Genomic DNA, 25,906 nt, shown 5'->3' on the forward strand with positions numbered 1-25,906 from the left:
TTTGCGAGAAAGATGGTGATTATAAGAAAAGTATATGATATAATCAGTTTAAGTGGGTTTGTCATAGATACCAAAGTTAAAGTGGTCATTGAGTCTGGTAATAGATAGATCTAGAAAATTTATGGCACTTGAAGATTCAAATTCCATTGTAATTTTAATGTTGAGAATTAAATGTTTTTAAGGTGAAAATATACTTTCTGGTTTCACTGGTGTAAATGGACCGAAAACGTTTTGAAAAATTTTAATCTTTTTGGATAAATTTTAATTATTTTTTATTAAAATAAAGTATACCATTAAACACCAGAAGTCTTTACTTCTCTGTAAGTTTTTTTTACCTACATATGTGATAATGGACTTTTTGAACCTACTCTTTGCTCACTAAAAAAATGTCTGTATATCTGCTTAATATAAATAAAGTTAGCCAAATTGTAAAGTTCATTTGTGGCGCAAACCCGATTTTTATCATATTTGCATAAACGTGAAATGGTCAATTTTTAATTTAAGAAACAAGCAGGTTCGTTAACTATAATCCGTTCACAAATTGTTGAGAGCACGAAATGTGCCTCAAAGTCATAAAACGGTCGTAAAATTTGTATCATCATAGGCGTTCCTAAGGTGTTTATTCATTAAAATTAATGCATTTTACATTTATTTTCCTTTCCAAAATGTTTATCAATATTAATAATGTTTTAATACTAATATATTTAGCAAAAAACAATTAAAACTTTCACGGCTAATGTTGGTTACTATATTATATTAATAAAAATAAGAATTTAACAATTAACAATTTTGTAAATAAGAATACCTTATCTCTTTGGATATTTCAATACTAATCTTCGCGTTTAATCACTTTACTAGAAAACCTGAAATTCATGTCCGAAGGTACTATTCGTTGCAAGATAAGTAGAAGGGAATTCCCCAGATTTTTAATAATATAATGGGTATAAAGATGCCGGCTTTGGCCACGTGGCTCGTCTGTTCAGTTTATATTCGAAACTTAACTTGAAAGGATGAAGTTATTACGAACGAAAACAATTTTTTTGTTTAGTACGTTTTTGATCGCATGTAATTTACGGCTCGTCGGTGTTTCCGCGTCTACGGCAGTAATTAGCGTCTCGAATATTTCTTTTGCGAATTATATGCAGTGCGTGAGTGATTTTTTATTCCATATACCTACGAACATATACGTACCTTTCGCTCGTGCTCGTTTTGTTGGATTGTTTGTGATGGCTTCATCATCAACAACATCAAGTTTTACACCGGTACTGTTGCGTATAGTCAGTAAGTCTGTCTATTCACCAAGAGAGAAGACTATTATCCTGAATGTTCACGATGCTTTGGTTTCTCAGAATCCCACAAACACTGTTCGCAACATAGTCGAAAGTTGTGCCAACATGACTAGCGTAGGGGAGTCAACTATATATAGGTTTCTATCAGAAAGAAAAAAACACGGTATAGCTAACCCAAACACAAACGAACACTTAAAGAGAGGGAAAAAGCCTATTGAAATTGATGAGTTTGCCACAAATGCATTCGAAGGAAAATTCATGGATTTTCTTTTCAAAACAGAAATACCAAACCTAAACAAAATTTTACAAGAAGTTAGAGACGACCCGGATTTGCCTCATATCGTACTAACTAAATTGTGGCAAGTTTTAAAAGAATTAAATTTCCGGTGGGAGAAATCATACCGTAAATCACTTTTGATTGACCGGGAGGAGATAATATGTTAGAGAAGAAATTATCTAAGATCCATACGAAAATTCCGGGCTGAAGGAAGGCCAATCTTCTACCAGGATGAACCGTGGGTAAACTCAGGTCATACTCTAAAAGAGTTTGGTCAGATAAAAATATATTAAGCTCCAGGCAAGCCTTTATGGAAGGTTGGTCTACTGGTATCTCCCAACCTTTTGGTAAAGGCAGTAGATTAATAATTTCTCACATTGGCAGTGAAAAAGGATTTGTTAAGCATGGTTTGTTGGAATTATAGCCCAAAAGCACAAAAGACTATCACGAGGAGATGACAGCTGATGTTTTCGAAGAGTGTTTTGAGCAGATGATTGAACACATACCACCAAATTCAATTATAGTATTAGATAATACACCTTATCATTCACGACTAGTAGAAAGACTTCCAACGACTGCGTGGAAGAAACAGGATATTCTTGACTGGCTGCGGAATAAATATCTGCCTTACGAAGATGGAATGGTAAAAGCAGAACTTTTAAAAATTGCCCGGCAACACAAATCTATGTTCAAGAAATACCTAGTTGACAAAATGGCGGAAAGGCGAAACATCACAGTCCTTAGACTTCCACCCTACCACTGCGAAATACATCCAATTGAACTCATTTGGGCACAAATGAAAAGTTATGTGGCTATAAAAAATACGTCATATAAAACACAAGCTCTACGTGAATTGTTATACGAGTCACTCACGAACAAAACTGGAAATATGCAGTAAGACATGTAATAGAAGAAGAACAAAAAATGTGGGATCTTGATAACATAATTGATGCAACCGTAGAGACACAACCGCTAATTATTAACCCTCAAGACGACTCGGATTCCGAAGTTGATCCTATTTATTTTGAATTTAAATAGTTTTCTAATCGTAATTATATAAGGTAAGTAATAGTAGTTGTAATCGTAAGGTATTAAAGGGGAAAAGCGCAAAATGTCGCCTGTCAAAATGTTCAATGTGTTTTAAATGTATCCATTTTTTTCAAATCCTGAGAAAACTAAAAAGCAAATTTGAAAAATTTAAAGGCAGAATGAAACATTTATTAGAATAAATAAAAAGTTTCTTTTGCATGCAATATTTTTAATTAAAAATTATACTAGGTATATTTTTTCTTTTATTTTCATCCCTGTTACATAAAATATTAAAATAAACATTGTAGAAGTTTTCAGGGACTTTCTGCCCTTAGTAATAATGTAATCTTTCATTCTGCGTTTAAATTTTTCAAAAATATTTATTAGCTTTCTCCGGATTCGAAAATAATGGATACATTTAAAACACATTGAAAATTTTGCCAAGCAACATTTGGCGCCTTTCCCCTTAATTAAATAAATGTATCTTCTACAAATGGCAAGAAACTTTTTATTTTTGAATAAAATAAAGAAGTTTTAATAAAACAAAAATACAATTTACATAAGTACAATTTAAAAAATATATTTAGTTCAAATAAATGTTTCATATACTCTACGACACTGGTCGGTCATCTGTAACCAAAATACCTTCGTAATCGGATTATAAGGTTGATTGCTGTATTGTATTCCTTCAGATACAAGGTGGGTTAGTCGAAAACATCTTAAACCGTCAGTATCAGGTTGGTTTTTACTATTATATCGTATTACCTATCCTCTCTGTATTTCAGTTCTCTAATTAGGGTTAAACTTGTAGTGAGCTATCGACAAATTGTGAACCGATTATAAGTAGAAAATTATAAAGGTAAATAATTTACCAGTTCAGACATATTAAGGGCAGTGAAGACTATCCTATCGATATAATTATAACAGGTCAATGACTATTAGCAGATGAATATCTTTAAAATAAGCTGTGGCATTATTAGCCGTTTTCATTTAGTTGGCCTACCATTTTAATTCCTGTCACTACTTTTATAATAGTTACATGGGTACTCGTGTACAGAAGAATGAAAGCTGTAGATCATTTTTCTCAGCATTTGTTTGAATTTGTCGACAGGGAGTTAATTATGCCGAACTACAATAGATACAAATAATGACACCAACTTTGGGCTGGAGAAAGTTTATAAAAAAAACCATGGATATCTCTAGAATAGTAAATTTTAAGACAAAAATATTTTTTAGAGTTTTTTCGAAATGTCAATATTTTTGGATTTACTCGTGACTGAAAGTTTACAAATTACACGTCGAAAAAGCATGTTTTTAATCTAAAAAAAATTTAGATTTAATCACGAAAACTGTTTGATTATAAAATGAAGCATATAAAACAAATAACTTTGTTATTATTACCGTAAACTTAACATCAACAAAGTTATAGATGTTCGAAAGTAGACTTTCATTCATCGAATACAAAACTTCAAACATACGATGTTTGGAGTTTTGGCCAAGGGTAAAAGTGATTTGCATGATAATTAAGATAAGTTACAACTAAAATAAAGTCCGCCTGTATTTTTTTGATGCAGAAAGTAACAAACTCACCCCCGCCAAAACCACCCTGATTGAAACTGAACGTTGTTTAATTAAAATTTACTTTATTTATATACAGACATTACATTCTGGAAGTTTAACTGGTTTTGAAGGATTTAGTTTAGGAGTTTTAAAAAAATCCGAGTTAAAAGTAAAGAAATTGTTTTCGAAATTTCTCAAAATATCCCGCTTTTTAAAATAACTAAGCAATTAAAAAAAGTTCTGAAAAAATACTATGATAAAAAAAACAGTATTTTTTCAACTAAAAATTCTGATTTTTTGGTTCTTTAAACTAAAACTTAAACGAGAGATGATTATTTAAAGGTTGTATTTGAAAGCGTTTAGCATCATTTTCAAGCCCTTTCAGCGCATTAAAACGAAGGTCTTGAAAAAAATTATACACTACTTTAAAGCTTTCAAAATAAACTCAACTAATTCTAGGTCGAGTACATTTTTGCTGAGGTTTAATTTGTTGAATCAGGAGTAAGAAAGAAGTGATCTCAGTTTGTTAATAGAGTTCTATATCAAAATTTAAACAATTACTTGTTCTACTGTAGACCAAATCTTCTCATTAAAGGAGATACAAACGACTTGTTATGAAGGTAAAGTTCCCCTGCATGTTTGAGTAATGGAACATTTGGGTATACCAAAGAAACTGATCGGACTAGTTAAAATGACACTAAATAACTCTACGTGTGACATTGCTTGGCAGGGTCACATATCAGATTAATTTACGGTTGCAAAAGGCTTGAGATAGGGAGATCCACTACATTATTTAACTTAGTGTTAGAAACTGTAATCAGAAAATGCAGCATGAAGGTGAAAAAAACGATCATGAAAAATGATCACAAGTGCTTGTCATTTGCTGACGATCTAACGATCCTAGCAAAAACCGAGAAAGAATTAAGTACAGTTGTGAAGAAAATCGTTGAAGAAGCACAGAAATTGGGATTGGAAGTAAATGAAGACAAAACTAAATATATGATCAGGGGAGGGATAGAAGGGAAAAAAGAAGACTTTAGTGTGAGGTCTGTAAGTGGTAAAAGCTATAGTTTTAAAAGGGTGGATAAATTTGAATACCTGGGTGTAGTTTTCGATGAAAATGGAAAAGAGAAATGGGAGCTCGAAGCCAGAATAGCAAAAGGGAATAAAAACTTGGTAGTTTAAGAGCCCTACTGAACTCAAAATACCTTTCTAGACAAGGTAAACTCAGAATATATAAGACAGTAATTCGACCCACAGTAACATATGCCGGTAAGACATGGACATTAAATAAGAAGGAAGAGGATACTCTGGAAAGATGGGAAAGGAAAATATTGAGATGCATATTCGGAGGACCAAAGACACAAGATGGTTGGGAGAGAAGAACCAACAATGAATTAATGGCTTTATACAAAGAACCATTACTAAGTTCGTCAAGTCACAAAAAATCAGATGGTTCGGCCCCAAAAGAAAAGGTAGACCCAGAATGAGGTGGATTAGTAAAGTGGAGGAAAACCTTAAACACGTGAAGGTGAGGGACTGGAAAATAAAAGCACAAAATAGAAGCGAATGGAGAAATATTGTCCACCAGGTCCTTCAGAGCAGTTAAAAATTTTGTATATACATATTTAAGCTAAATTTTTTTTTTAAATAATTGTAATTAGTTAATATTAGGATTATGTTTTAAAAAATGCCCTAGGCCTTAACGGCCTGTTGTGCGTAAAAATAAATAAAAGTAAAACAAATACTTGTCCTAACAAGACTGCTACAACTTGAAATTATTAAATACTGAATTATGCGTTAAATTTTAATGTCTGTATTTATTAAATGTTAATTTTCAGCCTGTTCTCAGTTGTGGGTTTGACACTTATAGCCATTGGAACAGGAGGCATCAAACCCTGCGTTGCAGCGTTCGGAGCAGAACAGTTTAGTCTTCCAGACCAAAAGAAATTACTGATGCATTTTTTCTCGATATTTTACTTTACCATTAACCTCGGAGGATTTGTTGGAATGATGGTAACGCCAATTTTAAAAAAAGTTTCTTGCTTTGGTGACGATACATGTTATGCGCTAGGTTTTGGATTTCCTGCAGTCTTGATGATTCTATCTATATGTAAGTACTTATAAAATAATTTAGGCACAAATATTATACTGCCCAGGTAACCTAAATTGCTGTAAGTAACAATAGTAAGATTTTGAGAAAACTCGACATAAAGTTTAGAAGCATGCTTTAATTTTGAATATGCAGATATTTTAGTTATTAATTGTTTATTCTTCAAGTACATTTACGTTTAACACAAATAAAAAATTTTATTCTATAATTCTAATTTTTAATGCAAAACAAAAGTTGGAAATATAAAATGGTGTCGTACATACGGCACTCTTCCTTAGTAATGTGAATGGCTATACGGCAAATATAGCTATACGTACTGCTTTACATTTTTAATAGTTTGTTAAAAGAACACACCACTTAGATATTTTATAATCTATTAATGTAAGAAAAATAAACTTAATATACAGTTTTAGGAATTGATTAACCTAACATATTTTCTAAAAAATATAACCAATATTTTTACATAAGTAAAAGGAATGTTAAAATAGGTTCAGTCTTTTGGCTGAGATGTTTGTAGGCAAGTCTTTCCAAAATTGTTTTCGATTTTCTGGTAGTACTTCGTTTAATGACTGAAGGATATTTTTCTTCTTATCTTCTGAAAATCCACATGATACAGTGTGATGGCTGGGCAGTTTAATCCCTTTCATTGATTTTTTTTTGTAAAAAGTCCAGTTGTTGGTAGAGGCTCATTACATCATAGTTTGTCTTGCACAACACATGATAACTGCTTCGTTTAGCTTTAATATTAACTATGTCACTTAAATACAAACGTGATGATGATTTTAGCTTTTGTTGGGACACGAAATTGGGCCAGCGGTAGAAATTAAAATGTTGCATTTTGTAAACATTGACATTTCCAGATTTGGATTTTTTCACTGCATTAAAAAAGCCTTCAAAATCATTAGTTTTCGTTTGAGCCTTTAATGATTGCTCTACTTGATGGTGAAAACTGTCTGCACTCATGAATGAATGACCAGGTTGGAAATAGTTTAAAACATTTGAAACAGCTTTTTTTTGGGAAGAGCAGTTGTCTAACCAAAGAACTATTTTGTCGATATCTCTGTGTTCATGCCACAAAATGGAGTGAACTTTTGCGTTACTTTTTCTCCCTACAGGTGCAAAGGTTTCATGATAGGCTACTAAACGCTTTACAAATAATACTTTCTTGAACATATCCACTCTTGGCAACATCATAACCTTCTGCATGTCACATGAAAAACATATTGCATAATTTGATCTTTCCTGTTCAGAAAAGCTTTTATATGCGTTTCTCGCTTCTATAACTAACTCGTTATGAACTTTCCATTGTTTACATATATCACACGATATGTCAAGATTTTTTTTTTGTGGGCATGAAGAGTAAACTGCTCCCATTTTTCGCACTCCTCATGTCCTAGTTGTGCGAATGATATAGGTTGATCTTTAATGATTTACCTGCATAGATCATATGATACTTTCACTTTAAACTCGGGAACTTTGTTGATGAATTCACTGTGCATAAGTGCTACATTAACATCACCTGGAAGGTAACGCACATTTGGAGCATGCTCCCGTCTGTAATGGGAAATCGTAGGATGAAATGATTCGATGTGTTCGATAATTAAGTGATGGAGTCCTTTATTTTTTGATGGCCGTCTTCCTCTCGTATCACTAGGTAGAGTTACAGCACCTTTAGGAGTATTTGTGAGTGTATAATGCACAAACCTGATATTATCTTTCTTAAAGCTTAATGTGGTGAGGAAAAAACTCTTACAAACCTCTTGTGTGACGTCAGAGCAATATTTTCGTTTGTATTGAATAGATAGTGATCGTCTTTCTGTTTCAGTGTTTTTATTTCTTCTTCATTTAACATCGAACTTATCACATGATGTCAAAATGAAATGTCTACGTTCAGACCACGTCATTTCCCAAAACTTTTTGTTTATAAACTCTCTTCGTTCTTCAATAATGTTCTGTCCACACTTTTTTTTGCAAAAAGCATCAGCGTTTTTACACGGTATGTATTTTACTGCATGACATATTTTCATTTCTTTAACTTTAAGTTTTTTTCTTTCTTCCAGATTGATTTCAAACCTTTTTTTTTCTTTGTGACGGGGGTTAATTGATTTTCTACGACGATATTGTCAATATGTTGGTCTGCATTGTCATTACAATATACATTCATTTAGAAAATCAACACTAGCAGCTGGAACACCTTAATCTTCTTCTAAGTTTATATTATTGTTTGGTTGGACCACATTTGTAAATAGAATTTCAAATAGTACTTCAGGTACATCTATAACTTGTAGGTGAGTATGTGATTCTAAATAAACAGATTTATCAACATCAAATTCTTTGAGTGGACGTGATATTAGTGTATTTTCACTAATGTCATAAACTAATATATTATGGTTATCTGTTACCTGTTGAGTTATATTGTCAGGTAATCTCACATCTCCAACATCATCTGACAACGTTATAGTGCAGCTAGATGGTTGAGGTTCTTCATTAGCTTCTAATAAATCACAAGGACATTTTATAGGTAAAATTAGCTTTCATTTTTCATTTTGTACAACTGTTGTGCCAGTCTTAGTGCTTTTTAGAGATAAGTTTACAATAATTTCAGAACGAGTTGAGACTGTATTAAACTTTGAAGCACTCATGTTACAAACATAACCTCACAATAAACGGTCAACATAAATACAATGCAGTAAGTACATCAGCTGTTTAAATCACCACTAAGAAAGACTGCAGTAAGTACAGTGTACTAAGCATAAATGCAGTAAGTACATCAGCTGTTTAAATAACCACTAAGCAAGACTGCAGTAAGTACAGTGTAGTAATCATAAATGCAGTATGTACAAAGGAGTTACTGCATTCTTGGTTATAGTCAGAATCCAGAAATCTAGGCAGTAAATTCTTGGAAGTAATAGTGATGGTTCATTGCTATTGTAGGTCTTTCAATGGCGTACGAAAAATATCATAAGAAGTTACGACAAAGCTACTTGTATTAAATAAATATGTACCTATTTATAATTATGTTAATTTTAATATGATTATTGTTGACATTTGGGTTATTATATATATTAATATAATATACATGGTGTTTGGTAATGAATGGCCATAACTTAATCTTAGATTCCTAAGATTAAAATAGGCCGATTTAAACTAACTTACTTTAGTACGAAAGTTGATAATATCCAAAATAAAGGGGGTCAAAGTTAAACTTTTACATTTAAATATTTCGTGATAGGCATGGGATAACAACACGAAATTTGGTAAGCTGGAGTTTTTTGGGAAGAGAAATCAAAATTCGCCACTAAAATTGATGAAAGACACCACGTACATCTTTCAGTGCTCGTTTAATACGTTCAATTTTTTTTATCTCGCACTTGACATACTTTTAGAATCAAAACTTTTATTTTCTTAATATTTTTACTTAGAAAGGATTTACTACATCGCTGTACAACCCATTACTTTTTATTATTGTTTTATAAATTTGAATTAATTACAATAAATAATAATTTTAGTTTAGAAGGTAATAGTTACACCTCCCTAAAACCGCGATAGTCGGTGAAAGTCGGCTACTCAGGTATTCAGTTGTTTTGCTATCGAAGTAAACAGTGGTTTGATGACGATGAGTAGAATACTATTTTGCTGACGTCACGTTGCCCAGCAACCGTCGATTCTATTCGTCGTTGCTACGCAACGTGAAGTCAGCAAAATAGTATTCTACTCATCGTGGCCCCCGCAGGACATGACTCACATATCGATTAGATTATCTAAGCAGTGAACACTTATTTTACTGTTGTGAGTAATATGGAAAGTGAAAGCAGTAAAAGTAAGCGACGTCCAAATTTTTCGATGGGAGAAAAAACTATTATATTCAATGTGTATTGTGGACAATTTTAAACAAAGTGAAGGCAAATTGAATTATGGACCTGTTGAAACCTTTGAAACCAGAGGTAGAAAACGCATTGAGCTTGAAGATCATACCAAATATGCTATTCGAAGGAAATTCCATGCTTTCTTTTTTCGGAACGAAATCCCAACCTTAAAGAAAGTTGAAGTTGAAATAAATTCCGATAATTCAATACCCAAAATATCACGACGTATTTTATTGCGAACATTAGAACAAATGAACATTAAATATATAAAAAGAAGCAGGGATAGTGTTCTTTTAGAAAAAGATGAAATTGTTTTGTGGCAGAGAAATTACTTACAAAAAATCCGAGAGTATCGTCGTGAAGGACGAAAAGTATACTATTTAGATGAAACTTGACTAAATCAAGGTCATACTGTCTCAAGGTGTGGCAAGATTTGGAAATTAAAAGTCGTCGACAAGCCTTCATTGAAGAGCTTTCATTAGGATTAAAAACACCAGTGCGTAAAGGACGGAGGCTCATAATAACACATATAGGCAGCGATTCGGATTTTTTGGACAACGGCTTGTTACTATTCGAATCCAAGAAAACCAACGAATACCATGAGGAAATGGACGCTCAAAGATTCGAAGGTTGGTTTTCAAATATTCTACCAAGCCTTGAAGCAAATTCTGTCGTTGTTATGGACAATGCGTCATACCACAGTCGACGGTTGAAGCCATCACCAACGACTGCCTGGCGAAAAGGTAAAATAATCAACTGGCTCTCTCAAAAAAATATACCATTCAATGACAACATGTTGAAAGTACAATTATTAAACCTCGCGAGGATACATATACCCGTTTTCAAGAAATATGCAGTCGATGAAATGGCTCGTGCAAACAACCTAATTGTACATCGCCTCCCTCCTTATCATTGTGAGCTGAACCCTATCGAGCTTATATGGGCTCAAATAAAAAACCAAGTGACAAGGGAAAACTTGGGTTTTAAAATGGAGGAGATGAAGTGCTTGTTAGCTACTGCCATACAAAATGTCACACCTGAGTCTTGGAAAAATTGTATAAGACACACTATAAAAGAAGAAGATAGAATGTGAGACTCAGACACAAGAGTGGACATTTCGGTTGAACCATTAATTATCAATGTAAATAATAGTGATCGCGATAGCTCTTCATCAGCCGACGAGTCGTCTTCATACGATGATTAATATTTTAACTTCCTGTGGAGGTTGAACCATTTTATTAAGATTACTTTCGTATGTAAGTAAGTTTGTTTTGTTAACCTAGTTTTCAAACTAAAATACATTTTGCACCAATATACTTTGCTCTTAAAAAAATGAATACTTCTTATATATATATTAGGTATATTCGATTCGATTTATTTTATTTAATTATAATATATATGTGTGAGTGTTTATATGTTCACTAAAAGTAAAAGTTCACTTTATGTAATCGGCAAGTTCAGAATTGGATTTTCATAATTATGTAAATTAGTATATTTAAAATATAAGTAATTCCAATGAAAAGAAACCTTTCATAGAAATAACAGCAGGGTAAATCTCTCTACCTGCCTTATTGATAATTAATTTTTGTAACAAACAAACAATGTCATTAAAAAAATTATAGTTTGTCATTAAACGTCATAGAAAGTTTCTTTGTCTGGTATGATTTGTACAAAATTATGGAATTTGAAAGTAAGTGTTTTTTTGTGATAAGAAGTATACACTTCAAAGTTAAATATAAGTCTCATGTCATATTATATTAAGATTAATTTTTAAAAGTCACTGCAACAGTGTGAACGATACGGTACTGAATGCTAAGCTAGCAAGTCAATGAGCAATTTATCTCTCTCTATATTATGACAACGTTGATCTACTATTCCTTTCTACCGGTCCTAGAAGCGATGTTGTCATGTATGACTTTTACAAAGTATATTATCGTACTTTAGATATTTTCTATATATAAGTATTGTATATAAATATAATATTATACATAAATATTGATGTTACTAAATACATTTTATTATATACCTTAACAAATACAAAACGATCATTAATATGATAATTTTGCTGCATGTCAATGATTAAATGATAAATTGCCAAAATATCTATCATTACAAACTGGCAACGATGTTGTTGGTTTATCGCATTCACAGTTCGGAGAATTTACTGCCTGCAAATTTGATTCTCAAGTATAGTCTATTGTATTTACGGCAGTCTTGCTTATTATTTTAAAACTTTTGATACACTTACTGCAAAAAATTATTTTATATCTCGATCACTAATTTTGAGTAGCCAATTGAATTCTGCATGGTTAAAAATATAGGAAACCATATATAACTCAATATTCAATATTTTTGCACTTACGGCACTTTTCTTTAGTTGGACAGTATACTCCCCGGTAGAAAATTCTGCCACTAAAAATTTTTGATTGAGTTTGACAATTTATAACTTTTTATTTGTATTACGATTTTCAAGATTCGTGCATCAGTTTGTAGGTACATATATTGACATCTTTTGGTATTATTCTGGTAATAAACAATTTTTACTTAGATGGCATTATACGGGGGTGAATGGAAGCGTTGTATTTTATCCTATATTCAGAATAAAAACATTTTACGCATAACCATTTATACAGCAATAACGGAGTGCAGGCAGGGAATACCATGTCTGAGTATCCTAAAAAGTGAAAGACCACCTACATTTATTGAACAGAGGTCAGAGAGATTGGTAAGAAGAGCAAAAAAACAGGTTGGAATATTAACGAGGAGATTGGCTCGTGAATACAGATCTTCTAAGAATACAATACCTTTTGAATTAAGGGGGAATGGCCTTAAATATCGAAAGCGATATAAGTGCCCCAAATACTCTCAAATGCAACTCCTTTTTATACCAAGATGCTGTCTTTAATGAAACACTTATTATTCTATATGACGAAAAGTATTTCACTTTGAATAAATCTGAAATAAAGAAGGGATTTTATACAGAAAACGTAGAAAAATGCCCAGTTAATTTTAGATACAAATATAAAACAAAATTTGCAGAAAAAATGATTGTCTGGTGCACATTTTATAACAGGAGTGTATTCCGGCCTTTTCTGGGAAGAAAGACGAGTGAAGCTTTGAATAGTCAGAGCTATATTGATAACTGCCTTACCAAATTGCATGTTAGCTGTTAGCAGTTAGCTGCACCAAACATTTGTATTTTGTACAGTTTATCCGCACCATATTTGTAAACATAGTAACACTTGCACGACATCTAAATGACATCTGACATAATTTACAAAATACTTGCTAGAGTAGGCAGTATTCTTAACAAAAGAGTAACGGGCGTGCCAAATATAGGACAAGTTGTTGTTGCGGCTTAAAACTACTATATCGGTTTGAAAATAAGGTGTATATTACATGTTCTGAATTTGGCAGAGTATGCAGTTAATTTATCAATTAATCATTAATAAATAAAAATGAATTGGTCATTTTTTACTCACTAAAAATTATTGTATTAAAATTTTAGTTCTCTTTGTTATTGGAAGAAACTTTTACAAGCTAAAAGCTCCTAAAAAGAAGGTTATTATGGAATTCCTTAAATGTATTTGGGTATGTATTTGACTAATATTTGTAAAGTTAAAACAAAACTTTAGTACGCTCTAGGAATGAAAATACGAAGGAAAGGCTCGGGCCATTGGCTAGATATTGCAAAAACGGAATATAGCCCTCAGTTAATAGAGGATATTAAAATAGTTTGTAAAATACTATTGTTATTTACACCGTTACCAATTTTTTGGTCGCTGTTTGATCAGCAAGGATCTCGATGGACATTTCAGGTAAAGATATTCTTTTTGTTAAATCGTTTATCGATAGATAACGATATATAGGATAAACTTTTTATATTAAACTTGTTTAATAATCGAGAATCTTCTTTTACCAGTATGTGTCAAGGTGTGCTTTTGAACTCGGTAATCTTAGCAAATCTATTCTTCAATATTCAGGTTTTTCTAGGATGACTTCCTTTCGCTTTTCAATTGGGTTTACTTTTTATGTTAATTTTACTGGTATGTCGCCACTCATTTTATTTCTATGCCCAAAGAAATTTAATTTATTTTTTTAAGTTTTTGCTTTAACCAATTTTACTTTAAATTATTTTCTAACATCGCTTTCTCTAAAATTCCCCATTTTTGTAGGTTGAAATCTGTTTTCTTGTCTATCACTTAGTATTTAGTTCTCCAGTATATTGTTAAAGGTAGATAATTTTTTACAGACTGTCAATTTTCTAAATATTTTTTTATTTAGAAATTTTTTACAACAAACTTTACGTTTGTGTTGTAGATAAGGAAAGATTTCGATTGAAGAAACTAAAATTCAGATCTTTGTTTTAATCTGTGCCTTCTATAAATTTCAAGGCGAAACAGACGATGCTAAAAATGTAAGAGAGAGATATGGAGAATCTAAAAGTGACATTCTTCATGTCATATCTCCTTATCTAAGCAAAAATCCTTGGCTAATTGGTTTCTTGTACTCATAAAAAGTAAACCGAAATAAAAGAAAGACAGTTAAGATTTGATTTCACGTATAATTTCTTTGTATATTCCCTTATACGTATTTTATCCTAGCAGGAATTGTCAGTGCGACTGGCACAGAAGCTCTAAACGTAAAAACAAATATTTTCCGTCAAAAGAAGCAACAATAAAATTGCCAAAGATCTGAATTTTGGTTTCGTCAATAGAAATCTTCGCATTTTTACTTTCAGGATTTATTATCAGATGTCGCTATAATATCCATATTAACGCCATTATATTATTGCTTCTTTTGACGGAAAAGATTTGTTTTCACGTTTAGAGCTTCTGTACCATCGTTTTGATGCTTTTATGATTCCTGCTATGATAAAATGCGTATAAGCGAATAAACAGAGGCACTATACGTGAAATCAAATCTTAATTATTTTTCTTTTAGTCCCAGATATTTAAATATAGGGTGTTTCAAAAAGCTATGTCATAAATTAAATCAAGCATTCCGAGGACAAAAATAAATTGATTGAATCTAACTTACATTAGTACACAAGTGTACACAAAAAAAGTTACAGCCCTTTTAAGTTACAAAATAAAAATTGTCTTTTTGCATTATCTCCTAAACTACTTGACATTTTGTAGTAAAAATGGACACGTTACTTTCTTGTTCTGAAAGCATTTTTCATACAAAATGCAGCCCTAAATCCCCCAAACTTTTGAGCACGTTCAAATCAAATGAATTTTGTGGCATCATTAGTTTAACACATTATTTTTAAAACTTTTTGACTTCTATCACTTTTTCGAAAAACTAGTTTTTTTCCTAGTTGGCCATAAAATTACAATTAGTTTCTACGGATACAATAATCACAAACAGTTCCATCAATAATAGTCAATAATTTGAAGCTCTCATTTATTGTGTGAATAAGATTAATATTAAACATTTTACTATTACAATGACCTACACCTTTCAGGAAATGGCAGATATGCATTTTACTTTGGGTAAGTTGGATCAGATTAAATTATGATTTCAATAAACTATCGGGAATATCATAGGTGAATGTCAAGGAAATAGTGCAGCAGGCGCAAGGCGTTATGCAGTAAAATACCCCAATCGAAATACACCCGATAGACGATTATTTCTGACCATTGATCGTTGTTTCCGGGAAACGGGTACATTCCAACCGCAAGTTGCTGGCAACAGTAGTCGTCCAATAATGGATGCAACTGATGAAGACATTTTAGAAATCATTGAAGAAGTCCCTGGAATAAGTACAAGGGCAATAGCTGCTCAACTAAATATTCCTCACGTAAGAGTCTGGAGGCGTTTGAAGGATCAGCTGCTTAAACCCTATCACTTAACAATGGTTAAAGAGTTATTGGTTGAAGATTATCCTAAAAAGATTCGATTTTGCGATTGGTTGTCAATAGAAAACACTCGAAATGTTAATTTTACTAGAAATATTTTGTTTACCGATAAGGCTACCTTCAGTAGAAATGGAATAACAAACCATCATAACGAGCACATTTGGCCGACGAAAATCCTCACGCCAAAAAAATAACTTATCACCAAAGGACTTTCAAAGTTAATGTTTGGGCAGGAATTGTGAATAACAATCTAATAGGCCCAGTATTTCTTCCCAACAATTTAAATGGTGATAATTATTTTTAGTTCTTGGCAAATGATTTACAAGAGTATTTATTTGGAAGAAGTGAATATTGCAATAAAGCAAAATATGTGGTTTCTACAAGATGGCGCTCCACCGCATTACAGTAATGAAGTCCGGGAATACCTTTGCAGGCAGTATCCTGGTCGGTGGATTGGAAGGGGTCATGACGCACCTATTTCTTGGCCACCCAGAAGTCCAGGTCTTAACCCCATGGACTTTTGCTTTTGGGAGTTTGTGAAAGAGAAAGTGTTATTCGAGGACGAACAACAATTGAGGGTTAGAATAATTGAAGCTGCAAATCAATTTCGTTAGAAAAATATGATTTTTCACCGCATTCGGTTTTCCTTATTAAAACGATACCGAATGTGTATTGAAGAAAATGGGAGTCATTTTGAACATTTATTGTAATATCATATTTATAGAGGTTATAGACATTTTTTGTACTTGTTAATTCATTTAAGCCATTTATTTAGTTGCACGTAATTTTTTAAAGGTTAATGAAAAGGGCCAATAACTCAATAAAAACTGTTTTTTGAAAAAAGTGATAAAGAGGCAAAAAAATTTGAAATGCGATGTGTTAAACTAATGATGCCACAAAATTCATTTGATTTGAACGTACTCAAAAGTTTGGGGTGATTTAGGGCTGCACAGCCCCCTTAAAATTTTTCTGTGCGCTTAGATTTTGTTGTTACTTTTGTATGAAAAATGCTTTCAGAACGAGAAAGTAACGTGTCCATTTTATTACAAAATGTCAAGTAGTTTAGGAGATAATGCAAAAAAAAACAATTTTTATTTTGTAACTTCAAAAGCTGTAACTTTTTTTGTGTACACTTTTGTACTAAGGTAAGTTAAAATCAATCAATTTATTTTAGTCCCCGGAATGCGCGATTTAATTCATGACATACCTTTTTGAAACACCCTGTATATTAACACGTTTTATTTTTCTTTATTAGCTAATGTCTTTTTAGTTTTTGACACTACAACAATATTATCTAAGATAGCACAACCTTCAACTGTATGCATTGTAACTTACGGTATTCTACTTTATACAGTGTATTTTTTAAAATTTAATCTACTATTATTACTTATTTTATCCAGTACACAAACAAATAATGGTGGACTTAATACCTCATTACCTTAATCTATCGTTATTATCAATTTTTTTATATTAAATCGAATGTTCTGACTTAATTTATAGTTTTTCTGTAGAAAATTTAATTTTTATTGTATGTTTAAGTTCTAAATCTACTTTCTTATTTCTAAAGTTTTTCCATGTACCCTCCCGACTAAGCATATCAAATGCCTCTTCCATATCTACAAATTCAAAATTAGTCCATTCTTCAGAGGGTTGACCCCTAAAAATCATACGAACAAGCTGAATTTTGTCGAGAATATTAATTTTGGGAACTCAAAAAAGATACAAAATGGTTTACCACTTTTACCTCTGGGCTTCCTCCTAAAACCCCCTCGTAAGGGGATAAAAAGGCAAAAAAATCAATTTAACAAGAATTTGTACGTTGTAGAAAAAATATTTCAAATAAAAAATGTAGCTGAGATAATTCTAAATAAAAATGGTTATTAACACTTTTTGTGTAGAATGAACCGTTCTCTCAGAACCAACGCTTGAAGCGACCGTGAATGTCAGTTACGCACGTGAACTCAATGTTCAGTAAAATTTGTATCAGCTCAACGGTAAAAGTTCGATATCTTTCGATTTAAGTGTCCTATCGACAAAAATCAAGATGCGTTTTAAAGGTAAAAAGTGCAGCTACTGTATGAAGTTTTTGTATTTTGCCACAAATAAACTTAATTTTTATAAAAATGTTAAATAAATAAACGTAGCGCGATTTTTGCCATTTTTTACGAATCTCGTGAGATCAAGAAAATTAATCACTTTCATTAACCAGTCATAGTAAAACTTTAATTTTTAGAGATTCATCTTTAAAACTGATGACATGGAATTTTAATCTTGAGTTAAGGCAACAAATATGAGGCATTTTAAATATGAATAAAAAACGCAGAATTTATTGTTTTACATTTCAAACGATCGCTCGTCACGAGAAATACATCTAAGGAGAAGGTTTTTGGGTGTAGTTTATAGCAAAAGTTTGGTTCTTTTGAAAAATATAATAGTGTAATTAAAAAAAGTTTTAAAGGTTTTAGATTGTTTGTTATGTGAAAGTTTAAATCCAGCGTTTTTTAAGCATATTTCAAATGCCTCAAATTTGTCCGCAAAACTCAAAACTAAAATTTCATGCTGTAGGTTTTGAAGGTTGGGCTCGAGTAATAGAAACTTCATAGCGGCCAGTCAATGAAAGGTATAGATCGTGTTGATCTCATGAGAATCATAAAAATGTGGCAAAAACCGCGCCACGTTTATTTATTTAACAACTGTATAAAATCTAAGTTTATTTGCGGAAACATACAAAAATTGCATACGCAAACTGAACTCTTCACCTTTAAAACGCATCTTGATTTTTGTCAATAAGACGCTTGGATCAAAAGATATCAAATTTTTACCATCAAGCTGATACAAATTTTATTGAACATTGATTTTGCACGCGCAACTGACATTCAAAATCGACGGTATTTTCAATCATTGTTTCTGAGAGAACGGTTTATTCTACACAAACAGTGCTAATAACCATTTTTGTTTAAAATTATCTCAGTATATTTTTTATTTGAAACATTTTTTCTACGACGTTCAGATTCTTGGTAAATAGATTTTTTTGAGTTTTTACCCCACTATGAGGGGGGTTTAAGGAAGAAGCCCGGGGGAAAAAGTTATAAAACTTTTTTGCATCTTTTTTGCGATCCCAAAATTAATATTCTCGATAAAATTAAGCTTGTTCGTATGATTTTTAGAGGTTCAGTGGTATTTTCGTCTCTGACGACTGGAGTAAATATTCTATATCACATTTTATTAACGCTTTTTCTGTGAAGACGTGTATGTAACACGCCAACTTCTTCGAGGACGAAGAATTATCGCTATTATACTGGATTATTAATTTGTTGCATATAAAAACATTAATTAGACGAAGTGACATAATTTTGATTTATGAAAGATAGGTTTGGAGGTTATGTCTAGTTCTGTGTGCGTGTGTGAAAGAAAGGCACGGAAACAAGGAAAGCCACAGAATGTTTTATTTATGTTTAAAGATATTTTTCTTTGCTCTTGTTTGTTACTTTTTTCTAGATATTTGTATAAATAACTAAAGTTATACTAATTTATATTTCTACTTTTACATCTTTAATAAAATTTATTAGCAATTCTAAGGTTACTCTATTAGCAGTTGCCAAAATAGTTTCTGTTCTGAACACATTTAATCCATAAATTTCCTTTAATTAAATTTGAAAATTAACAGACTTAAAAATAAACATGAGTTCTCCGTATTTCATAAACCAACCCATCCTACATAACATACATTTTCAGCATACCATAGCATGTTACTTAAATTAACAAAAATTCCTATGTCCAAAAATAAGTTCGAAGTAGAATTGAATACGTAGGCGCAATTTTTGCCATTTTTTATTATTCTCACGAGATCAATACAATATATCCCTTTCATTGACTGGCCACTATGAAGTTTCGATTACTAAAGCCTAACCTTTAAAACCTATAGCATGAAATTTACACTAATATGTTCTTCAAAAGAACAACACTTCTTCAATAATCTACATCCAAAACAGTCTTCTTAAATGCATTTTCCGTGACGTGTGATCGTTTCTAATGTAAAACATTCAACTCTGCGTTTTTTATGCATATTTCAAATGCCTCATATTTGTTACCACAACTCAAAATTGAAATTTTATGTCATAGATTTTAAAGATTGCTTTCAAAAAATAAAAATTATACCACAACTGGTCAATAAAAGTGATTAATTTTTGTGATCTCACGAGAATCGTAAAAAATGGCAAAAATCGCGCCACGTTAATTTATTTAACACTTTTATAAACACTGAGTTTCTTCTTGGCACAATACAAAAACTGCGTACGAAAGCTGCCCTATTTGCCTTTAAAACACATCTTGAATTTTGACGATAGGACATTTGGATAAAAAGATATCGAATTTTTACCGTCCAGCCGATAAAATTTTTTTTGAACATTGATTTCGCTCGCGTAACTGACATGCAAAATCGACGGTGGCTTCAAGCGTTGTTTCTAAGAGTTCGTTCATTCGGTTCATTCTAGACAAAAATGCTTAACAACATTTTTGTTTAAAATTATCTTAGCTACATTTTTTATTTGAAATATTTCGTTGTACGGTGTACAGATTTTTGGTAAATCGATTTTTTTTGCGTTTTTCTCCCTCTGCAAGGGTGGTTTTAAAAGGAAGCTAAGGAGGAAAAGTGATAAACTGTTATGCATCTTTTTGGGTTCATAAACTTAATATTCGCTGCAAAATTCAGCTTGTTCGTATGATTTTTAGGGGTCAACTCTCTCACGACTGGACTATTAGTAGGCATTGAGATGGTAAACAACACCATTATTTGTGTATACAGACTTTAAAAAGTAAAGGAGAATTCAACTACTCATCTTAGCTAGATTTGATGGTAGGAAACGAACATATAAAGAAGAAAATAATCTTTTTAACGATTTAAACCCTAAACTCTCTCCTATAAGTAGATTGGCAGTATCTGTATCTGTAGAGTTGGGAGGGCGAGTTAAGTTTCACAGCACTTAGTCCACAATTGACCCATTGTGCATCCTCCCAAGGAGCTGTCAACCTTAGCTCATTGTCCATCCTGCCATTTCTAGGAAGGTGGACAAGTCACGAGGAGACATCTCTCTTATGTGGGCCAGGACACGCCGAACGTGTACTCTCGTATTAAAAATAACTCCGACATTCACATAGGACATGCTCTACAGTTTCGTCTTCTCGTTCACACTTCCTACATAGAGGTGTGTCTGCTAGCCCCAGTGTGTGGAGGTAAATAACATTATCCAGAATAATAAAGAAATTTGATGAAACTGGTAGCGTAAAGGATCTAACTAATGACGATAAAACTTTAAATATCCTACTAAACGTTCAGGAGAATCCTTATTGAATTGAAACTAAGATGATTTTTATCGCCGATTAAAATTTTGTGAAACGGTTACAGAAAAAATAAAGACGCAACACAATTTTTTAGATTTTGTTGTATTCAGTGATAAAACCACATTCTGTTTAAATGGTTATGTGAGCAGACATAATTGAAGCACACAGGCAGATTCTATAAACGTTACTAGAATATAACATAGGATACACACCATCTCTTCGTCGACTTCAAAGCAGCCTATGACAGCGTGAAAAAAACTGCATTATATAATGCAATGATAGACTTTGGGATCCCAATTAAGTTAATTCAGTTGACTTAACTAACAATGCAAAACCTAAGCTCATGCGGTAGAATTAAAGGAGAAAACTCTACGTTCTTTGACAATAATAATGGTTTAAGACAGGGGGACATGCTGGCATGTTTCCTCTTTAATTTGCTGTGGAAAAGGCACTCAGATAATTAAATATTAGAATGAATGGAACTATTTTTAATTGATCGACGCAAATTCTGCATGACAGATGACGAGACATGGTGCAGTGTTTTACAAGACTTGCGGACGTGGCAAGTGAATTAGCACTTGTGGTAAACGAGGAAAAAACCAAATATATGTTGGATTTCTAAAAGCCTCTGAAATATCCAACAGAGAATTCAAATTAACAACCATACCTTTGAGCAAGTCAAAGAACTCACATGTCTTGGATCGTTACTAAAGGCAACAAACACGACAACCGACGAAATAAAAAGACGCATAACAATAGTAAACAGAACTGTTCACGGTCTACAGAAACAGTTAAAAAATAAAAATATAAAACGTGCAGTAAAGCTCAATATATACAAGACCTTAATAAGACAGGTTTTGATAAATGGGGCTAGAACGTGGACCTTATCTCAAATTGATGAAAGACTTAGATGGGCTGGACATATTGCTAGGATGTCAGATCACGAATACACGAAGAGATTAATATTTTCAAAACCATACGGCACAAGAAGTAAGGGACGACCACAAAGGAGATGGATTGATAATGTGGAAGAAGACCTACAGAAGACTCTAAGGGTCAGAAGATGGAGGGAAGTTGCCAGGAATAGACAAAAGTGGCGACTTCTTTGTGAGCGGGCCAAGATCAGCAACGGATTGTCGAGCCACTTATGATGACGATGATGAACAGGCGTAATTCTCGATACTGGTAAGATTGCAATCTGCACTGAATGGAGGAGATTCATACACAATATCCAGAAAAAAATATTGACCTTCGACTTTCTCCAAAATCAAATTATACCTGAAATCAACCGTTTGTTTCCAAACATAAATGTATATTTTCGACAAGATGGTGCACCTTCATATTATCAAAGGGTCGTTAGGCAATATTTAAATACAATTTAAGCTCAGAGCTGGATTGGTTAAAGAGATATGATAAAGTTGTCGGCAAGATCACCCAATTTGATACCTCTTGATTTTTTTCTGTGGGATTATTAAATGATTAACAATTATATTCGCAGCTTTCACGATATATTGTTTGATTGTCAACAAACAAATGGACAATGCTTTGAGCACTTGCTGTAAAGAAAAAATTGTAATTTAGTTTAATTGTATACTAGTGTTATGAGTTGTAAAATACCGTATGTATAAAATTATATGTGTAATATTGTTAACAAAGTATCTTCAATCATTTTGGTAATTATTTGTTATTGCGTCAAGTTACTATCATTTTTGAAAAGTCAATAAATAAGTGACTGTGACTTATCACTCAACCTACGTTGCTATTTAAAAAAATTCAAGATAGCTGCGATACTGGATGCGATAACGTCATACAAACTTATCTTGTAAAACAGGCAGAATATAATGCCCCTTAGTATCCCAAAATTTCATAATTTTTAGGTTAATTCGTTTCAAAGATAAAGCCTTGTTATCAGACTTTTTCGCAACCCTGTATAAACAAAAGTATAACACATGTTTTCTTCTAGGTATTTTATTATGTAAATTATTTAACACTTTCCTTTTAAAGGCTGCTCATATGAATGGAAATATTTTGGGGACTCTTATATCCCCTGATCAGATGCAAGTGGTAAACCCAGCGATGGTACTTATTATTATCCCAATACTAGACCGAGTATTCTATCCATGTTTATCAAAATATAGTTTTCTGGAAAATCCTCTACATCGCATGGCAGTGGGAGGAATAATAGCAGGTACGTATTAAGACTCTTAAGTTCAAGATATTTAGCTGGTAGCTGGTTTAGCAAGTAGCTCTATTAAACACCAGACTGAGTGAAATGCAAGTTTAAATTGAATCAATATATATTCAAATAAATAACAAACAAAATAAAATTTACTACTATAGAATACATAAGATAAAAAGAGAATCCTCTTAAGTAAAACAAATCGAAGGCGGTCCTCGACGTTGATGCCGGTGAGTAGAAATAAATGTTAGCGGCGTTCGTATGGGTAGAATGAAGGAAGATGTTTTCAATACCTAAAGGTCGGGAAGAGGCCAATCAATACTCGGCCAGGGTGAGGTGCGGTACAGAAGGATGACGGAAGCGATCAATCAACCCTCGACCGCAGGAACGGGAATAGACGATAGGCTCTGACAAATACTCAGAAATCGGGATAAAGGTCCTTGTCAGATCAATACTCCGGATCGAACTTGATTTTCCTCACTCTGCATGACATTTTATAACATTTCCAGCGCTGTCGCTGTTGTACCAAGTCGTTGGTACTGTTGGCAAGCGATGATGGTTATTGTTATACAAGTAAATGTTTATTGTATATTGATGGTAATCAAAAAGGTTACACGAAGCTTACTTTACTTTTGATGGAAGTAAACAGGTTTTGCATTAATTACATACAATATTTTCTATATTCATACAAAAACAAAATTTTCTGTTTATATTCAACATTTAATTATCACTAGGCATTACATAAAAATGTACAATTTGCAATTTTTAATATTAATATTTTTTAGTGGTTTATTTTTAAATTATACTACAACATTTCTCTAAATGTACCAGTACTGGGTATCCGTATACTGTCATTTTGTTCGGGCTGAAATAATTGTTTTATAATATTAAGCTTGTATATGTGTGATATTTATTCGCCATGTCGGTATATATATATATATATATATATATATATATATATATATATATATATATATTCAAGATTAAATCACCAGAAAAAAACCTTGCCAATGGCAGTATTTTATTCAATCGTTTGACTATTATATATGTCGTTGGCAGATCAGCTGTATACAAGCTCTTTATTAACATCTAATAAAGAGTCTATGTGGCCCTGGTGAACCCATAGCTCTTTTATTAAAGCCACATCGAACCTTTCCACGGCAACAGTAAGGTCGGTCTTTACTATATACTTCATTGCATTGAAGGTTCACATATACAGTCTGTCCCAAACCCTTCTTTCAGTGCGTCACTAATTTTGACGTCATATAGGATTTTAAGAATGTCGAGAATTATTGCTTGACATTTTAGTTAAATTTGACAGTTGTAGGATGGTAATCTGTCTTTTTCTAATTGAAAATAATTTAATAATTTTAATATTAGTCTTTGTTCTTTTTCGATATATCTCGGCATATTTAAAATATTTTTATGACAATAAATACAAAATTAAATTTTCACTGTAAAATGTCTGATAATACTAACCTGGAATGACAATTATCATTTTATCAGTTGACATTGTGAAAGTACTGTCACGATCGCGACAATCTGCGTCAAATTATATTTATGCTTTATAGCGTATTCTAAACTCCAACCAATTATACATCCGTAAGTAGAATTAGCTTTACGATAAATAATTTTCTAAGTTCTATGTATAATAATCACAGACTCACGTTTTTTTCTGTCACTTCTAGCTAAATGTGTTAAAGAGAATTCGATCAACTATGACGCACTGAAAGAAGGGTTTGGGACGAACTATAGGACTCTAATTAGTGTCGTCATGGTCTCTGTTAGTCTTGAAGGATATCTTTTTAAGTATGTAATACGCCTTTATGGGCTTCCACTAACATTTTCTAGTAGGATATCTAGTCGATCAAAAAACTATATAGTACTATTATAGACATTCTTAGTCTCCTCGATCCACTAACTTTTTAATAAGTTGTCTTTCCTCCTAAGGTCTAGATTTTGGTTGACTAAACGGGTTCTGATTAACGCTCTGGTCTCCTTTGAGATATGAGTGTGAGGCCATATCATTAGGTTCGACTAATCTACGAGACCCGTCTCGACACTGTGCCCTGAGCTAAATAATCTTTTATTGAATGGTAGTGACTTTTGCAAAAAGCCCAATAAACTCCTTGTTCACCGTGTCTTGACTATCAGGTCTGCCTAAAGCTATTTAAATATCAGGACTGCATCTGTATAATATTATTACCACTATCTTGAACACTTTTGAAACGTCGCTATATGGCCTGTTTTGCTCGTTAGTGTTTCTAGATTTTTTAACGACCCTTTGTTGCAAGGGTTAGGGACTCGTGATACTTACTCTCCTGTTTATCCCCTTGAATAATTCTGTGGCGTCAATATGTGTCCTGGTCTGCTTGTTAGGACTTATAAG

At 32.4% G+C, this 25,906-nt stretch overlaps 1 protein-coding gene across 4 annotated transcripts in view; it reads left to right on the forward strand.

The window, feature by feature from the left end:
• LOC140447552 (solute carrier family 15 member 1-like) overlaps positions 1 to 25,906 on the forward strand; it is a 106,644-nt gene that overhangs the window by 10,250 nt on the left and 70,488 nt on the right. For all 4 annotated transcript variants that reach the window (XM_072540262.1, XM_072540263.1, XM_072540264.1 and 1 more), the window contains 4 exons: positions 5,997 to 6,268; positions 13,643 to 13,725; positions 13,770 to 13,952; positions 23,343 to 23,526. In XM_072540262.1, the coding sequence (XP_072396363.1) occupies positions 5,997 to 6,268; positions 13,643 to 13,725; positions 13,770 to 13,952; positions 23,343 to 23,526 (722 nt within the window). The remainder of the gene's footprint in view (positions 1 to 5,996; positions 6,269 to 13,642; positions 13,726 to 13,769; positions 13,953 to 23,342; positions 23,527 to 25,906) is intronic.

Source organism: Diabrotica undecimpunctata, chromosome 8 (assembly GCF_040954645.1).
Source record: "Diabrotica undecimpunctata isolate CICGRU chromosome 8, icDiaUnde3, whole genome shotgun sequence".
Classification (NCBI taxonomy): Eukaryota; Metazoa; Arthropoda; class Insecta; order Coleoptera; family Chrysomelidae; genus Diabrotica; species Diabrotica undecimpunctata.